The sequence below is a fragment of the Molossus molossus genome, unplaced genomic scaffold (assembly GCF_014108415.1).
Source record: "Molossus molossus isolate mMolMol1 unplaced genomic scaffold, mMolMol1.p scaffold_m16_p_19, whole genome shotgun sequence".
Lineage (NCBI taxonomy): Eukaryota > Metazoa > Chordata > Mammalia > Chiroptera > Molossidae > Molossus > Molossus molossus.
This window is the reverse complement of record NW_023425354.1, coordinates 14,927,347-14,941,594: the sequence shown is the minus strand read 5'-3', so window position 1 is coordinate 14,941,594 and position 14,248 is coordinate 14,927,347. Positions and strand designations below refer to the sequence as shown.

General features: G+C 35.0%; 1 protein-coding gene across 5 annotated transcripts in view; it reads right to left on the bottom strand.

Moving 5' to 3' along the window:
- The window catches only part of NSF (N-ethylmaleimide sensitive factor, vesicle fusing ATPase), a 141,880-nt gene that overhangs the window by 93,396 nt on the left and 34,236 nt on the right, over positions 1 to 14,248 (bottom strand). For all 5 annotated transcript variants that reach the window (XM_036268034.1, XM_036268031.1, XM_036268033.1 and 2 more), the window contains 3 exons: positions 13,051 to 13,158; positions 12,500 to 12,575; positions 9,516 to 9,671 (listed from right to left, as the gene is read on the bottom strand). In XM_036268034.1, the coding sequence (XP_036123927.1) occupies positions 9,516 to 9,671; positions 12,500 to 12,575; positions 13,051 to 13,158 (340 nt within the window). The remainder of the gene's footprint in view (positions 1 to 9,515; positions 9,672 to 12,499; positions 12,576 to 13,050; positions 13,159 to 14,248) is intronic.

The window sequence follows — 14,248 nt, the reverse complement described above, 5'->3', positions numbered from 1 at the left end:
TGTCAAATTTTGTCAACCATAAAAACTAATCACTAAATTCTGCTAATTTTGTCTTTTTATTTATAAAAATTTTTTCTTTATTGATTTTTTAGAGAGAGGGAAACATCGATGAGAGAGAACATCGACTAGCACCTCCGGGGATTTGGCCCAAAAGCTGGGCATGTGCCCTGACCGGGAATCAAACCAGCGACCTCTAGTGCATGGGTCAATACTCAACCACTGAGCCACATGGGCCGGGCTAATTTTGTCTTTTTAATCTTTTCATGTCTTTTCCTCCCTTCCCATTCTCACTGCTACCACCCTAAACCAGGTTTTAAGTACCACACAACTGGACAATCAGTCTACTGGTCTCCTAGACTACTCAGTCTTTCACCTCCTATCTATAGCAATTCTTTCCACAAAGTACTACCATATTAATTATCCTAAAATATTAACTTTAATTCTTTATTCTACTACTGAAAATTCCCCAATGACTTCCCATTATAATCATTTATTTAAAAATTTAATTCATTTAGCAAATATTTATGTAGGGCAGTGCTTCTCAAACTATGCCAAGGTCCAGGTTTCTTACTTCTTTTAAGTTTTCAATCACTTACAGAGCAATGTTTTTGAAAAATATGATAATAAACATTGTGGTAATGTTAAATTATTTAAAAAGTTTCTAAATTCTTACTCTCAACTTAAATATTTATCTTATCGTAGGTTGGTAACAATGGTTCATGGCTCAGAAATGATCTATAGCAGTGATTTTCAACCAGTGTGCCGCAAGAATTTTTAAAACATACAATACCTGACTATTTATTCAAGGGCACTGACCACTTCTCCCTTAGAGTGTCAAACAAAACAATGACAACAGCCAATACAACAAAAGCTGTCCAGTATAAATGAATAAAAATCATACATATATTTTTGTCAGATCAGCAAAAAAATATAGTATATTTTTGATGTGCCGCAGAATTTTAGTAATTAGTTTATATGTGTCATGAGATGAAAACAGTTGAAAATTACTAGTCTATAGAACACATTCTAAACAGCCCTGATAGCAATAATACACAGATAAAAGGACATTACAGTTGTGCCTTCGAAGACCTTAGAACAGTAGTTCTCAAAATGGTGATTTTGCCATCCAAGGGAGTAACATTTTTTTCACTAGGGGCAGGAGGAACTACTGACACGGAGTAGATAGAGGCCAGAGATGCTGCTAAACATCTTACAACGCACAGGACAGTTTCCCCACCCCCTACAAAATGTCAAAAATGTTGAGGTTAAGAAACTGCCATATAAGTGTAATGCAAATCAATAATTATTATACATTAAGAATACAACTAGATACAGATGATGTATTATAGAATTATATACCTGAAACCTATATAATTTTATTAACCAATGTTACCACAGTAAATTCAATAAAAAGGTAAAAAAATAAAAGAACACAGTTAGATTCTAAGTATATAACATACAAGGTACAGAGGAAGCACAGGAGAAGCTCTGGAGCCTGTCTGGAAGGTTAAAGAATACTTACCAAAAAAGTCCTCATTTCTGATTCACAGCTTTCTACAACTCATCCCCAACCTAATTTAAATCTAATTTCCTGCTTCTTCCCAACAATGCTCTGCTAGACTGGTCTAAGTTGTGAACTATACGCTTTGCTTAGTCTGTTGTTCTTTCCAGGATATGGACAACCAACCTTCCCCTCCCTCCTTCTATCCAAAACCATTCAGCATTTAAGGCCTCAGCCAAGCCCTGCCTCCTCTATGAAGTCTTCTGTGATTTTCTCTTAAAATTCCTATAGGACTTATCATCTATTATCATCTATACCACTCATTTGACATTTTATCATATACTGGCTTTTGATACCACTAGTTAGGTTATGTTGTTTAACTTCTAAGTGATTATTTTAACATTTATGTTCCATTTCTAAGTAGACAGTTCACTTAAAATAGAGCTTCTGACACTCTCACAGCAACTACCTCCTTCCTGTATTAGGCTACAATAGGTACCAAAAAACACATGAAGAAAGTGGACTAGAGTTATTAGACCTTATAGTCCTACTACCAACTCTTCATGTCTCTTGAACTCGTGACAATTTGAACACATCAGGCTATTTGTAAAGTAGATTATTATAAAAACTTAATGTCTTAGAGAGTTCATTCACCCTCATATATTGAGCACTTATGCTTCTTACTCAAGGCCAAGATATTGATTTTTGCCACATTCAAGTTCCAGAAAATCTAAAAATAAGAAAATTAAGAAATTCCAATTGAGACAGTTTCTCTACTCAAATTTTAAAACCAGAACAGATAAAGAGATCTTTATGCTTTCAGTCAATACACTCACTGCCCTGACAAAAATCTGAGGTTTTAGAAAATGCCTCTAATCTTTAAAAGAAGGAGAAAAAGAAGAGAGGAGGGAAGAAGGAGGAAGAAGAAAGAAAAAGAGGAGGGAAGAAGGAGGAAGAAGAAAGAAAAAACAGAGGAAAGTTTAAACAGTTGTCTTGTACAACATCTAAATACAAAGATCAAATTTCTGTAGTTTATAACTACCTCCATATACACTCACTATGTAGAATTCTAGCACATTATTAAAGTACTTTCTGAATGCTAAGGCTGTCATTTATAAATGCATATAGGAAATGGTAGGGGGTGAGGCCAGATCTACAGATCTTCAGTGTTTTAATAATTCCTCTCTTCCTTTTCATACCCCAAGCCTATTATGTCTAAGTTCTTAGAACCTTTATATAAGACAAGTTTTGTAAATTTCTCTGAGATTAGGGAGAAAAGGTAAAAGTAGAACTTAGTTACTCATCATAGGATATTCTTTGACATAAAATTTAAGGCTTTCCTGACTACTGGATTCTTAGCTTCATCTCTCAATATCTGGAGAGGCAGTTCAGAATACAGACTCTGGAATCAGACACCCTAGTTTCCAATCTCAGCTCTGCCACTTACTATTTGTACAAACTCAGTAAGTCATTTTCTTCTCCTACTTCAGGGTTCAAGTCCTAGTCCCAGTTCTGCTTGAAACTTGCTTAGTGACCTTGGGCCAGTTTCTGCATCTGTAAGGAATTGCCATCAACGTCCTGGGAATGCAGGCTTTTCCCCTAGGCTCTTCTCCAAAGAAACTTCACGAGGGGAGTGAGATATACCTGTTACCCAGTCCCTTGCTGTGCTGACAGTGGAGCTACCATGAGAGAGAAATAGCCTGTGATATCTTTTTGTTCGCGTTTTTTTTTTTAATATTTTTTTATTGATTTTTAAAATTTTTATTTTAGAGAGAGAGAAAGGGAGAGAGAGAAACATCGACGTGAGAGCGATACACTGATCGGCTGCTTCCTGCACATCCCCTACTTGGGGATTAAGCCTGCAACCCAGCCATGTGACCTGACTGGGAATCAACCAGGACCTCTCAGTGGATGCTCAGTCCACGGAGCCACACCGACTGGGCTTGTTTGTGTTTTTAATTACACAAGTAGAAATCTAATATCAGTAAAACAGACACAGAGGTTCACAGAGTAAAAGAACAAAATTCTCCCTTTATTTCCCACCCTAACTTCCCTTTCACAGAAGTAAACACTTTTTTTAATTCAATGTGTGTCTGTAGAGACTTTTATAATGCATTTTCTTTTAGTTTTATAGGTTTTTTTTTTTTCATTAAAACAAACATATCTGGCCCTGGCCGGTTTGGCTCAGCGGTTAGAGCGTCGGCCTGCGGTCCGGAGAGACCCGGGTTCAGTTCCCGCTAAGGGCACGTACCTTGGTTGCAGTTTGTCCCCAGCCCTGGTTGGGTCGTGTGGGTGGCAACCACTCGATGTGTCGCTTTCACGTCGATGTTTCTCTCTCTCTCTCTCTCCCAATCACTCTATCTGAACAAAATATCGAAAAATGTCCTCAGGTGAGGATAAAAACAAACAAACAAACAAAAAACAAACAAACATATCTGTACATTTAGAGCTATATCATTTTAAGATTTGTTCCACTGCATTCCAGAGGACAGGAGGATGTAGCAGTTTATTTAATCATTTCCTTACTAGGTGCAAACTTAGACTTTGACTTTATAATGACCCAATTACTGATCTATACATAACTCAACTGTAATTGCCAGCAAGTCTAATCCATTGGTTACTCTACAGACAAATCTGCATCCCCCCAAAATTTTTTTCTGAAAGTCTGGCTATAAATAAAAAATGTCAGCTGAATTCTCATACAATTTGACTCTGAGATACAGGCACAGCCATATTATTTCTATTCAAATGTAAGAAAATTCAACTTAAAAATTAAAGCCAATGGAGAAATTAATTCAAGGTTAAAAATTTCAATTTATAGAAAGGCACTGACAGTATTTTTTTTTTTTTAGGGTGTGTGCTTGATCTTAAATTCAGCTCTATAGATTTTGGAAATCACATGGTCATAAGCCATTTCTTTCTCCTAATTAAAAAATAAACTTTATAAATATCCCAACCTGAAGTTAGAATTAGTAAATTACTAAATTGTTACACTTCTCATATCCAAGTATCATCTACAAGTACTTTGTGGAAAATCAGAAGCGGCACGTTTTGCATCTCTAACCAGTGAGCAATCGCTTTCTTTTCCTTTCCTAATAAATTACAGGCAGACTTGAACAGATGTCAGGTTGGCATTCAAAACCTAAAATATAGCTGAAAAGCAAGTTATGACTAATACAAGGGAAAAAGATGAATGTCAGAAAGCTTCATTTTTTTCTTCTTTTTTTCAAATTTCAGATAAGCTCTTTAGCCTTAGGGTTCCTTTTACAGAGCCCTGGAGTTCGGCTAGATGTCTTAACCCCCATTTAAATTGCAATCTCTGCTCATGAGTGGGGGTGTGAAAATGCATTTTAAGAGTGTCAGTGTTTATGTTAATCTTAGCGAGAACTCCCTCTCTCCCAAATATGGCATGTTCAAAACCTTAGCACCCTTTCTTCCACTCTATTTTATTTGCACTGTTCTTAGCATCTGAAAGATGTCTGCATGTGATTGAAAGGCTCCTTATCTCTCAGCAGCTCCACTTCATAGAGAATTGCAGTCTCACTTATGATAGCAGAAGAGTTGCTTTCCTCTAGAATTTCAAAAGAAGCCTTAAAAATACAGATTGAAAATGGGCTTAAAGAGGGAGGCATAGAGGAAAGGGGACCAAAAAAAAAAAAACAATGCATAAGACCACAACAAGTGGCTTTCCTCCCCACTAGGTGGCCTGAATATCTCCAAGGTAAAGATCCACCAAAGGAGGCATGAGGACTTAAGTCTCCACACCCTTTTCCTTCTAGCTCTAAAATGGATAACTTCTACCAAAGCCCCTTGCCTTGGATATATGTGAACCTAGTCCTAAAGTTACATGAAGGGACACTAAGTCTTTAACAATTATTCCACTGTTCTTTGAAAAGGATTTGTGTTTTTGTTTTTTTTTTTGCTCTGACATTTACAGTTTAGAGGTAATTGCCAGGGGTGCTGAAAAATGAAGTTTCTTTGCAGAAACTCTATCATTGCTAACAAAAGAGCTACAATGAGAACTGAGGAAATCAATCGTTTATCCTGAGCACGCTCCAAAACTGCATGCAAAGGACTAAGTGTGGTGAATGTATAAATTCAGTTGACATCTGAGTATTCTCAAGGACAGCAATTAGCTGTTGAGTTTACTCACCTGTATTTCCAGATACTGGTTCTTGATGCCCACATCTCTACCCTGGCACTCAAAAGGTGCTTCCATTATCCCACAGAGTAAAGATTTAAGGTCATTCGTAATTAAACATCTATCATTATAGAGGCTGGAGGATATTCTGACTAAGTAGTTATTTGCTATCCACTAAGTGCAAGGTATAGGTCTAGTTTTCTTTGCAAATACTTTTATATAGGTCCGAGGAAGAGCTGCCCCAGGAGGGTTTGGGTGAGTCCAACTGCTATAGTCAAGGAAAACAACAACAAAAACAAAAGTCTAAACTGATATTCCCCCTAAGTAATCTCTTTTCCTATTTCTATACATAGCCTTTCTTCCTCTGTCTGTAGGACTGTATGTGACTTCTTTTCCCCTTTGAGGCTTTTCTTGATTTTTTTTTTTTCCCCTTATTGATTTTAGAGAGAGGAAGGGAGAGGGAGAGATAGAAACATCAATGAGAGAGAACATCGACTGGATGCCTCTTGCATGCCCCCCACTAGGGATCAGGCCCACAACCTGGACTATGGGTTGACACTCAATCAACTACCTGGGCCTTTCCTTGATTTTATTTATTTTTTATTTATTTTTTATCCTCACCGAGGACATTTTTCCATTTTTGTTCAGATAGAGTGGGAGGGAGAAAGAAAGGGAGAGAGAAACATTGACGTGAAAGGGACACATCGAGTGGCTGCCACCTGCATGACCAACCAGGGCCGGGGACAAACTGCAACCAAAGTACGCGCCCTTAGTGGGAACCAAACCTGGGTCTCTCTGGACCGTGGGAAAACGCTCTAACCACTAAGCCAAATGGGCCAGGGCCCTTTCCTTGATTTTAATTCTATAAAAATATAACAAAAACAGCAAGGTATATATTACATAACTGAAGAGAACAAAGAGATTGGAAACTAACATACAGGGTGAGGGCAAAAGCAGGTTTACAGGTGTTCATATGGAAAATAATACAATAGTTAATAAATAATCATACAAGAATAAACTCTGTTTTTTGTACTCGCAACTGTAAACCTACTTTTGCACCATCCTGTATAGGACATTTATTTCATGTATATTACCTCATGTGATTCCCAACTTTATTCATAACTATGTGCCTCTGGTTAGTCCTATAGTCTTTCTACATCTCACTGGCAACATTCTGTACGTATCTAAACTATATTTTCAATTTTGAAAAGCAACATTAAGTTTATAAGCAAAAAGAAAGAACTGTATTACCTAGAAGCATAATTATCAGTCTCATAAACATGACAAAAGAGAATTCTAAATTTATCACTTTGTGAGCTTCAAACTTTGATGTACAGGCAAAAAAGATCCATTTAGTTAAAATTCCTGTTTACAAAATAGACATAACTCTAGACTTCATGGTAAAGATAATGATTTGGTCTCAAGCCAAAAGTAAAAAAGTTCTCTGCTTAAATCAAAACAAAACAGTCCCATAATTATTCTTTTCCAATCACTTTTTTTTTTCATTTAATTGATTTAACTAATCATATCCAGTATCCAACTGTATCCCATAACCATACAGGTTTATCTATTTAGTTAACAGAGACTGAGGCAAATAATCAGCCATTTTTTTCCACCTGGCAGGGTAAAAGAACACAGGGTATATATCAAAAGAACTTATGTAGCATTATTTTATATTCTATCCAAAAGAAGCAATTTATGTTTTTATTTACCTTTACCAAAGCCTAATGAGAACTTTATAACCACACTGTACTTGGAGTGCAGTAAGGAAAAAAGAAGCCTCTACTAGAAAATAGGGAATGACACATACACAGCAAGAGAATTATTTCGCAGCCATTTTACCATAAAAAAGTAGCTTTAGGACACTGAGAATCTTCATTCAGAATAAAGAAATAGGTCTTTCAATCCAGCTCAAAAGCCAAGGTAGCTTTATACTGTACTTATTCTCTTTTAAATCAAATTGATAGCAAGTGCTTCTTGATGGGAAAAAGCCATGACGAGAAAAAAAATAATGCTTTTTAAAAAAGTACAGAACTCTTTTTTGTCTAATTACATTTGTGTAAAAATATTAGAAAAATAAATCCATAAAAAGGGTTCTGGATAGCACTCATAAACAAAATTTAAATCCAGGTCCTTAGTCAAAAAGCATGTTAAAAACAAAAGCAACTGTAACAAGTCAACTGATTTCTATATAGATTGCAGAAACACGGACTAAATTTACTCAGGAATTCCATATTTGTTTCGGTTTAATTTCAAACTCTTTGACACCTGACAAAATCACAAATCAACCAATATGAGTTTTACTCCGTTATGAATTATCTACTCAACCTCAGACAGAGGTCCTAATGAGCAAGGTTTAGATAATGCACAAATACAAAACTAGTATCTGAACAACTGAACCCTCTGTAGTTTCCAATGGTGAGGATATAGTCATAATATAATTAAAAGATATGGCTTTACAAAAGCAGTTATTCTTCTACTTGTTGGCTGGACTATAATGTTCAAAGACACAGAATCATTAAACTCTTTCTATACCAGAGCTCGCTCTTGAAATCCAGAAAAAACATTCTATAAGTTACAATATTTGAAAGCATCCTTTCATCTCTGCCTATACCTACAATATACTTAAACAATTTTTCATTTCTTGTTAAAAAAAGTATTATGGATTTATTGTGCCTCAAAATATACATTGCCAAGATAGTGAACCATAACATTTTTTACTATTTTCCAAATTAAAATAGTTTTTTATGGACTTGGCCTTTGTATCTTTCAGATAAAAAAGCATGTTATTGCCATTTCAAGGTGTATAAAACTCAGGTGATGAGGGTCTCTGTCATTTTCTCTTAATCCAATTCCAGAGTCGACCTTTACCCAGTGAACAGGTGTGTGCTGTGCCTGTAATTTATCAGAGTGAGCGACCAGGCAGAAAAGCAACTAACAATAGGAGGCTAATAGAAGCAAGCACTTAGTGCCTAGAAAGCAGTTCGTATCCCCACCATTATGAATATACTTTTATCTCCCAGTAGCAATTGAAAGATAAAGTATGATGGGGGTGAGAGGAGTAATATATTCCTATTCCTTCAGTTTTATTAATACTGTTTTTATACTAATAATCTGCCAGAAGCTGTTATGTTATAAATTCCTTTCTGAGATATTGTGTGGCTCACATTCCAATCCAACCTATAACATGAGTAAAAAACAATCATGACAGCATTTCTACTAGGGCAAATGACACCACTTCACACAGATAAATTAAATAAATCTTCAAGAAGAAAGTGATAGATAGTGCATTTCTTTGTATGTAATAGGGAAGCTCCTATGTATACCCTGCATTTGCCTTATTAGATCCAACTTATCTAATTTAAAAACATGCCAAGTATCCATCCATTTACTAGATATGGAGATGTACTGATTAAGTAGTGCAACAGCACACTACGAAGGAGCAGCAGTCAATATTAGAAAATGCTCACAGTCGAATAGATAATAATTATTCAGCAGGGTAAATCTTACCCATAGTGTATCTTTAGAGTCGGGTGAAATTTCTAAATATTCCCTATTCTAAAACATTAATAAACAACTAAATAAAATGCAATGTCTAAATATGTCCAAGAAAAAAACATACTTGAATAAATAAATAAAATGGGGCAAAACTACAAATATTTCTATGATTTTCCCATAAATTTAAGCTGTAATTTAAAAAGTTATAACATGTCAAAGATTTTTTAGAAAACTTTTTTTTTTTAAGAAGTTAAAAGAGAAAAATACTTTGGCAGGTCTGAAGAATAATTTCAGAAGATCGCTGAAAAGAGACTTCATCATACTCTTTTTTTTTTTAAACAACACACAATTTTATCAAGCTTTATAAAAACTCACCCATCTGCTCCACAATCTCTGGAGGAAACACTCGGGAAGCAAATGCTCGTCGAAAAATATCTGAAAATTCCTTGTCCAGACCTCCTATTCCCATTTTTTCAAAGTTCCAGTCAGGATTGATGATAGACTGGCGATTTTCCTTGGTTTTAGCTTTCCCTATGTCAAACAAAGATAATCAAACATGAAACAAGAACTTCATCAGTAAGTGTAAAAAGACAGACAGACAGAGCTCACAAGGCATCCTCAATGAACAAAGAGAAGCTACCCTTATACAAACATGAACAACATGCTCTTAGCTGATTTTCTAAGAAGGATGAGTTTTGCTATGTTAACTATTTTGTCCGGTCCCCATTCAGGGTCAGTAAAACACTTTCAAAATGACTAGCTACACTCATGCTGCAGTCCATTTGTAATCAATCTATGGAGCTTGGGTCTCATCAACCTTTAATCCTAACCAAGTTAACTAATTTGGTTGATTACAAGAAACACCATGTGCATATCTGATGAAGACAACACTAGCTGCCAGAAATGCAACTGAAATCTAGCCATTCCTCAAGGCTCCTAAAGAGAGTGTATTTAAAAATACATATACTTATCAAGATTAAACTTATAATTGAGTATATAACCCCTCAGCCTGAGAAGATGCACTAAATAAGTTTGATGGCTTATTTAGTTTTCTTCATTTGTACACAACAGTCTAAAATCATCCTGAAGTCTATACTGATTTCAAAATTCATGTTTTCAAATTCTTTCAGACAAAAATTATTTCACTTAAATGTCATAGTGCCACCTAAAGTAACTTAAGAGAATCACATTAACTATCACAAACACAAAGAATAAAAATACCTTAGTACATTCTACTATAAATTTTTAAAATTATAGTTTATTTTTAATTAGGGAAGAAAATATTGTATTAGAAAAAGCTTATCTTAGATGGCAGTTTTATGGTTAGAGTTTTGTGGACTTAACATTTCCTTTACAAAGCTATGGAAAATATATTCTTACACTCTACTGCCCTCTTGTGGCCAAACTTACTGCATGCTAAATCACTAAAGAATTTTGTTTTCCAAAGGAGAAAACCTATCGATCACAACTCTGCATGAATTACTTAGAAATACCCACACTGCATGAAAGTCATGCAACTCCCTTGGGATAAGATAACTTAACAAAAGGTGTACAAAACATAAAATACAAAGAAATCACTATAGAAATGTATTGGATTAATAATAGGAGCTTTTGATACATCCCACATCCATAAAATGACATATATAGTTATTAAAAATTATGCTGAAAAGTGTATTTATTAAGATACTTGAAATATGTTAGGCAGAAATCATAAATTATAAAACAGTATAAAAATAGAAGTAAATTTTAAAGTTTTAGACTTGTGTGAGTTGTTTTTGGGTGTCTACCCATACTTTATAAAATAAATATTTTACCTTATAATTGAGAAAAAACAATAAAAGGGAATAATAATTTATGAATAAAAAAAGAGGCCACACATTCTAAGGAAACTAAATAACCCTGGATATGACAGCATGCAACCAGAGAAAATTCTCTATTTTCTATTGCAGTAGACATCAACTTAGTTATTAAATCAATCAAAACTAAACACCAATCAGAAAGAATATATGTACCCCTATGTTCATAGCGGCACTATTTACAATAACTAAGATCTGGAAACAACCCAAGTGTCCATCAGTAGATGAGTGGATTAAAAGGCTGTGGTACATGTACACAATGGAGTACTATGCAGCTGTAAGAAAGATCTCTTATCCTTTGAGATGGCATGGAAGGATTTGGAGAGTATTATGCTCAGTGAAACAACACAAGCAGAGAAAGACAAATACCACATGATCTCACTTATTTGAGGAATATAATGAACTAAACAAACTGCTGAACAAAATTAACCCAGAGACATAGAAGTGGGGTACAGACTGACAAGCCTCAGAGGAGAGGGGTTTTGTGGGGGAAGAGATAAACCACTGAACTTACATGCATGTATGCATGACCAATGAACATAGATAACAAAGCTGGGGATGGGACGGGGGGAGGGGAGGAGGGTGTCAATGGGGGAAAAATGAGAAACATCTGTAACAAAACAAATTAATAAATTAAAAAAAAATTTTTTAAAAGGTCAAAAAAATAAATCAATCAAAACTGTACAGTTAATGGCATGTTTGCAAAATGGTGAGTAATTCTTAACGCCCAATCTGCATTATTTTAATATAATAAAAGCAGGCCTAATGTAGACGAGCAGGACTGAACTATGAATCTGTTGGAAAGATTTTCTTTGCCTGCACATTGATCATTTAATTCAATCACTTAAAAAAATGGCATTAGTATTGCATTTAACACACAACCAGGTGAGGGACAGTCCACACAATAACTGGCTAATTCTCAAGGTCATACAAGACCATTAAAGTCTGAGGAACTGTCAGAGATTGGAGAAGACTATAGAGACTAAACAACTAAATGCAGTGTGGGTCCTGAATTAGATCCTGAAACAGAAAAAGGACATAAGGAAAAACGTGAAATCTGAATAAAGTCTGTAGTTTAGTTAGCACTATAACCATGATAATTTAGCTTTGGTAACTGTACTATAGTTATTTAAGATGTAACATCAGGGAAGCTGGTGAAGGGTATACAGGAATTCTCTGAACTACTTTTGAAAATCTTCTGTAAGCCTAAACCTATCTCAATATAAAAACTTTAAAAGTTACTGTATCTTTCCCCTTATATTTATAGTGTGGTTACTAGGAATTTAAAAATTACATATGTGGCTCACATTATATTTCTATTGGACAGTGCTGATGTAGAGAAGGTTTTAAACTTTTCCTACATTAGCACATTGTGATTTCGTGAAAAGGTTTCTCAAGAGAGGTGCCCCTATTCCCCTTCCCACTTGAAAATCACTGTAGTTGAGTCACATACATTAATAAGATGACCTCGCTTCATTCAGAATCTTCTAAAAACTGTCTTACCAGTAAGATTGAGTGATGAATTTTCTGCTTTTTCAAATGCAACTTGACTGTTTCCAACAACCAGTCCTATTTCAATCTGTATAGAAAGACAATAATTAGTAGTCTAATAGCAGACTTCTGGACTTCTCAAAGCAAAGCCAAATACAAAGAGGAAATGTGGTCTCTCTGAGCAGAACAAATCTTCAAACTATCATCTAAGTGATATTTACTTTTGTCATAACTACCTTCCAAATTATTCCCATTTTCTTTATTTCAATGTTTATATCTTTTCATAATGTCTGTCTTATTGTTATTATTTATTTACAATATATATCATCTGCATTCAACCAGGATTACAAATTTCAAATTATTATTAGGTCTGCATATAAGTTATTTTATACTATATTTTAATAACAATACTTGCTATAAAATCAATTTTCTCTCCCCACTATCATAAGAGTATATAATATGAAAGAAATCACTGAGCAAGAGAATGGGTAGAAAAATCTATTCATCTTCACAATTCACATCATAAAGATTATCTAATAAAAATTATTAGAAATAAAACATACCTTCTGTCTTTTACCCGTTCCTGGTTCTCCCTTCAGGATGCTGGGATCCATGGCTTCAATATCCTTTACTAGTAAGCCAAAAAGCTTTTCATTGAAGCTAAATACAAGCTATGTAGAAAAGAAGGGCAGAAAAATCACTTTATGGTATAATGGCTCGACTCTCATATCATCAGCAATGTTTGCAAAATGCAGAAAAGCTTTGTCCTATGTGTTCCTCTTAAATCGGCTCTACTGGCAAACTACCCTCTAGCCAATGAGAGAAAAAACTAGTATTTATTGAGTTATTTGCCGTGTACCTAAAATCACCATAGGAGATTATGTAATTAATATTCAAAAACTCTCTTGGAAAAAAACATTATTCCTCAGTTTGAACTTGTGAGAAAGCTGAGATCCAGAGAGGGGCTAAGCAATGGGACCTGAGGCACAGTAAATGATTCAGCCTGGGTCAATGACTCTGATATCCATGCTTTTCTACAATCAATACAAAATGCCTGCCATATGAGTGCAGAGACAGCATCTGATGCATTCATTTGCCAAGTATTTATTGAATGTGTTCCACAATCTAGACTCTCCTCACATGCTGGGGTGTAACAGTAAATATAACAGGTAAAGATGACTGTCAATCCTGCCACTACAACCTACTACAAAAAGGAATAAATACTAAGAACAGTGATTTGGGGTAAGATATTTATTTCTTCTCTATATTATAGAGAACTTTCTTTCATGGGTTTATAGATGTCCGCATGTTACTAGGTTTAAAATTATTACAAATACCAATGCATTTTCTTTGAAATATTCTTCTAAGCATTTTCTACTAACATACTAAAGCTAAAGGAGAGGGTAAAAACAAGATTTTAGCTAGGAGACTTGAGCTCAACTATCAGTCCAAAAGCGTAGGAATCCAGAGGAATTATAGTTATGGCCCAAAATGCAATGGATAAGTAGTCAACAAATTATCAGCTAAACGTCCTCTTGGGAAGCCTTCCTGGACTATTTAATCCAAAGCAGCATGACAGTGGCTCCCTAGTGCGTTATCCCATTTTACTTACATCAAAGTACTTAACAGTTCATGGTATTTCTTTCTCATTTTCTTGTCTTCTCAAGCTAGAAAGTAAATCTATGAGAGTAGGAATTATATGTATTTTGTTCACTGCTGATCTGCAGCACCTAAAATAATGGCTAGAACATACTAGGTATT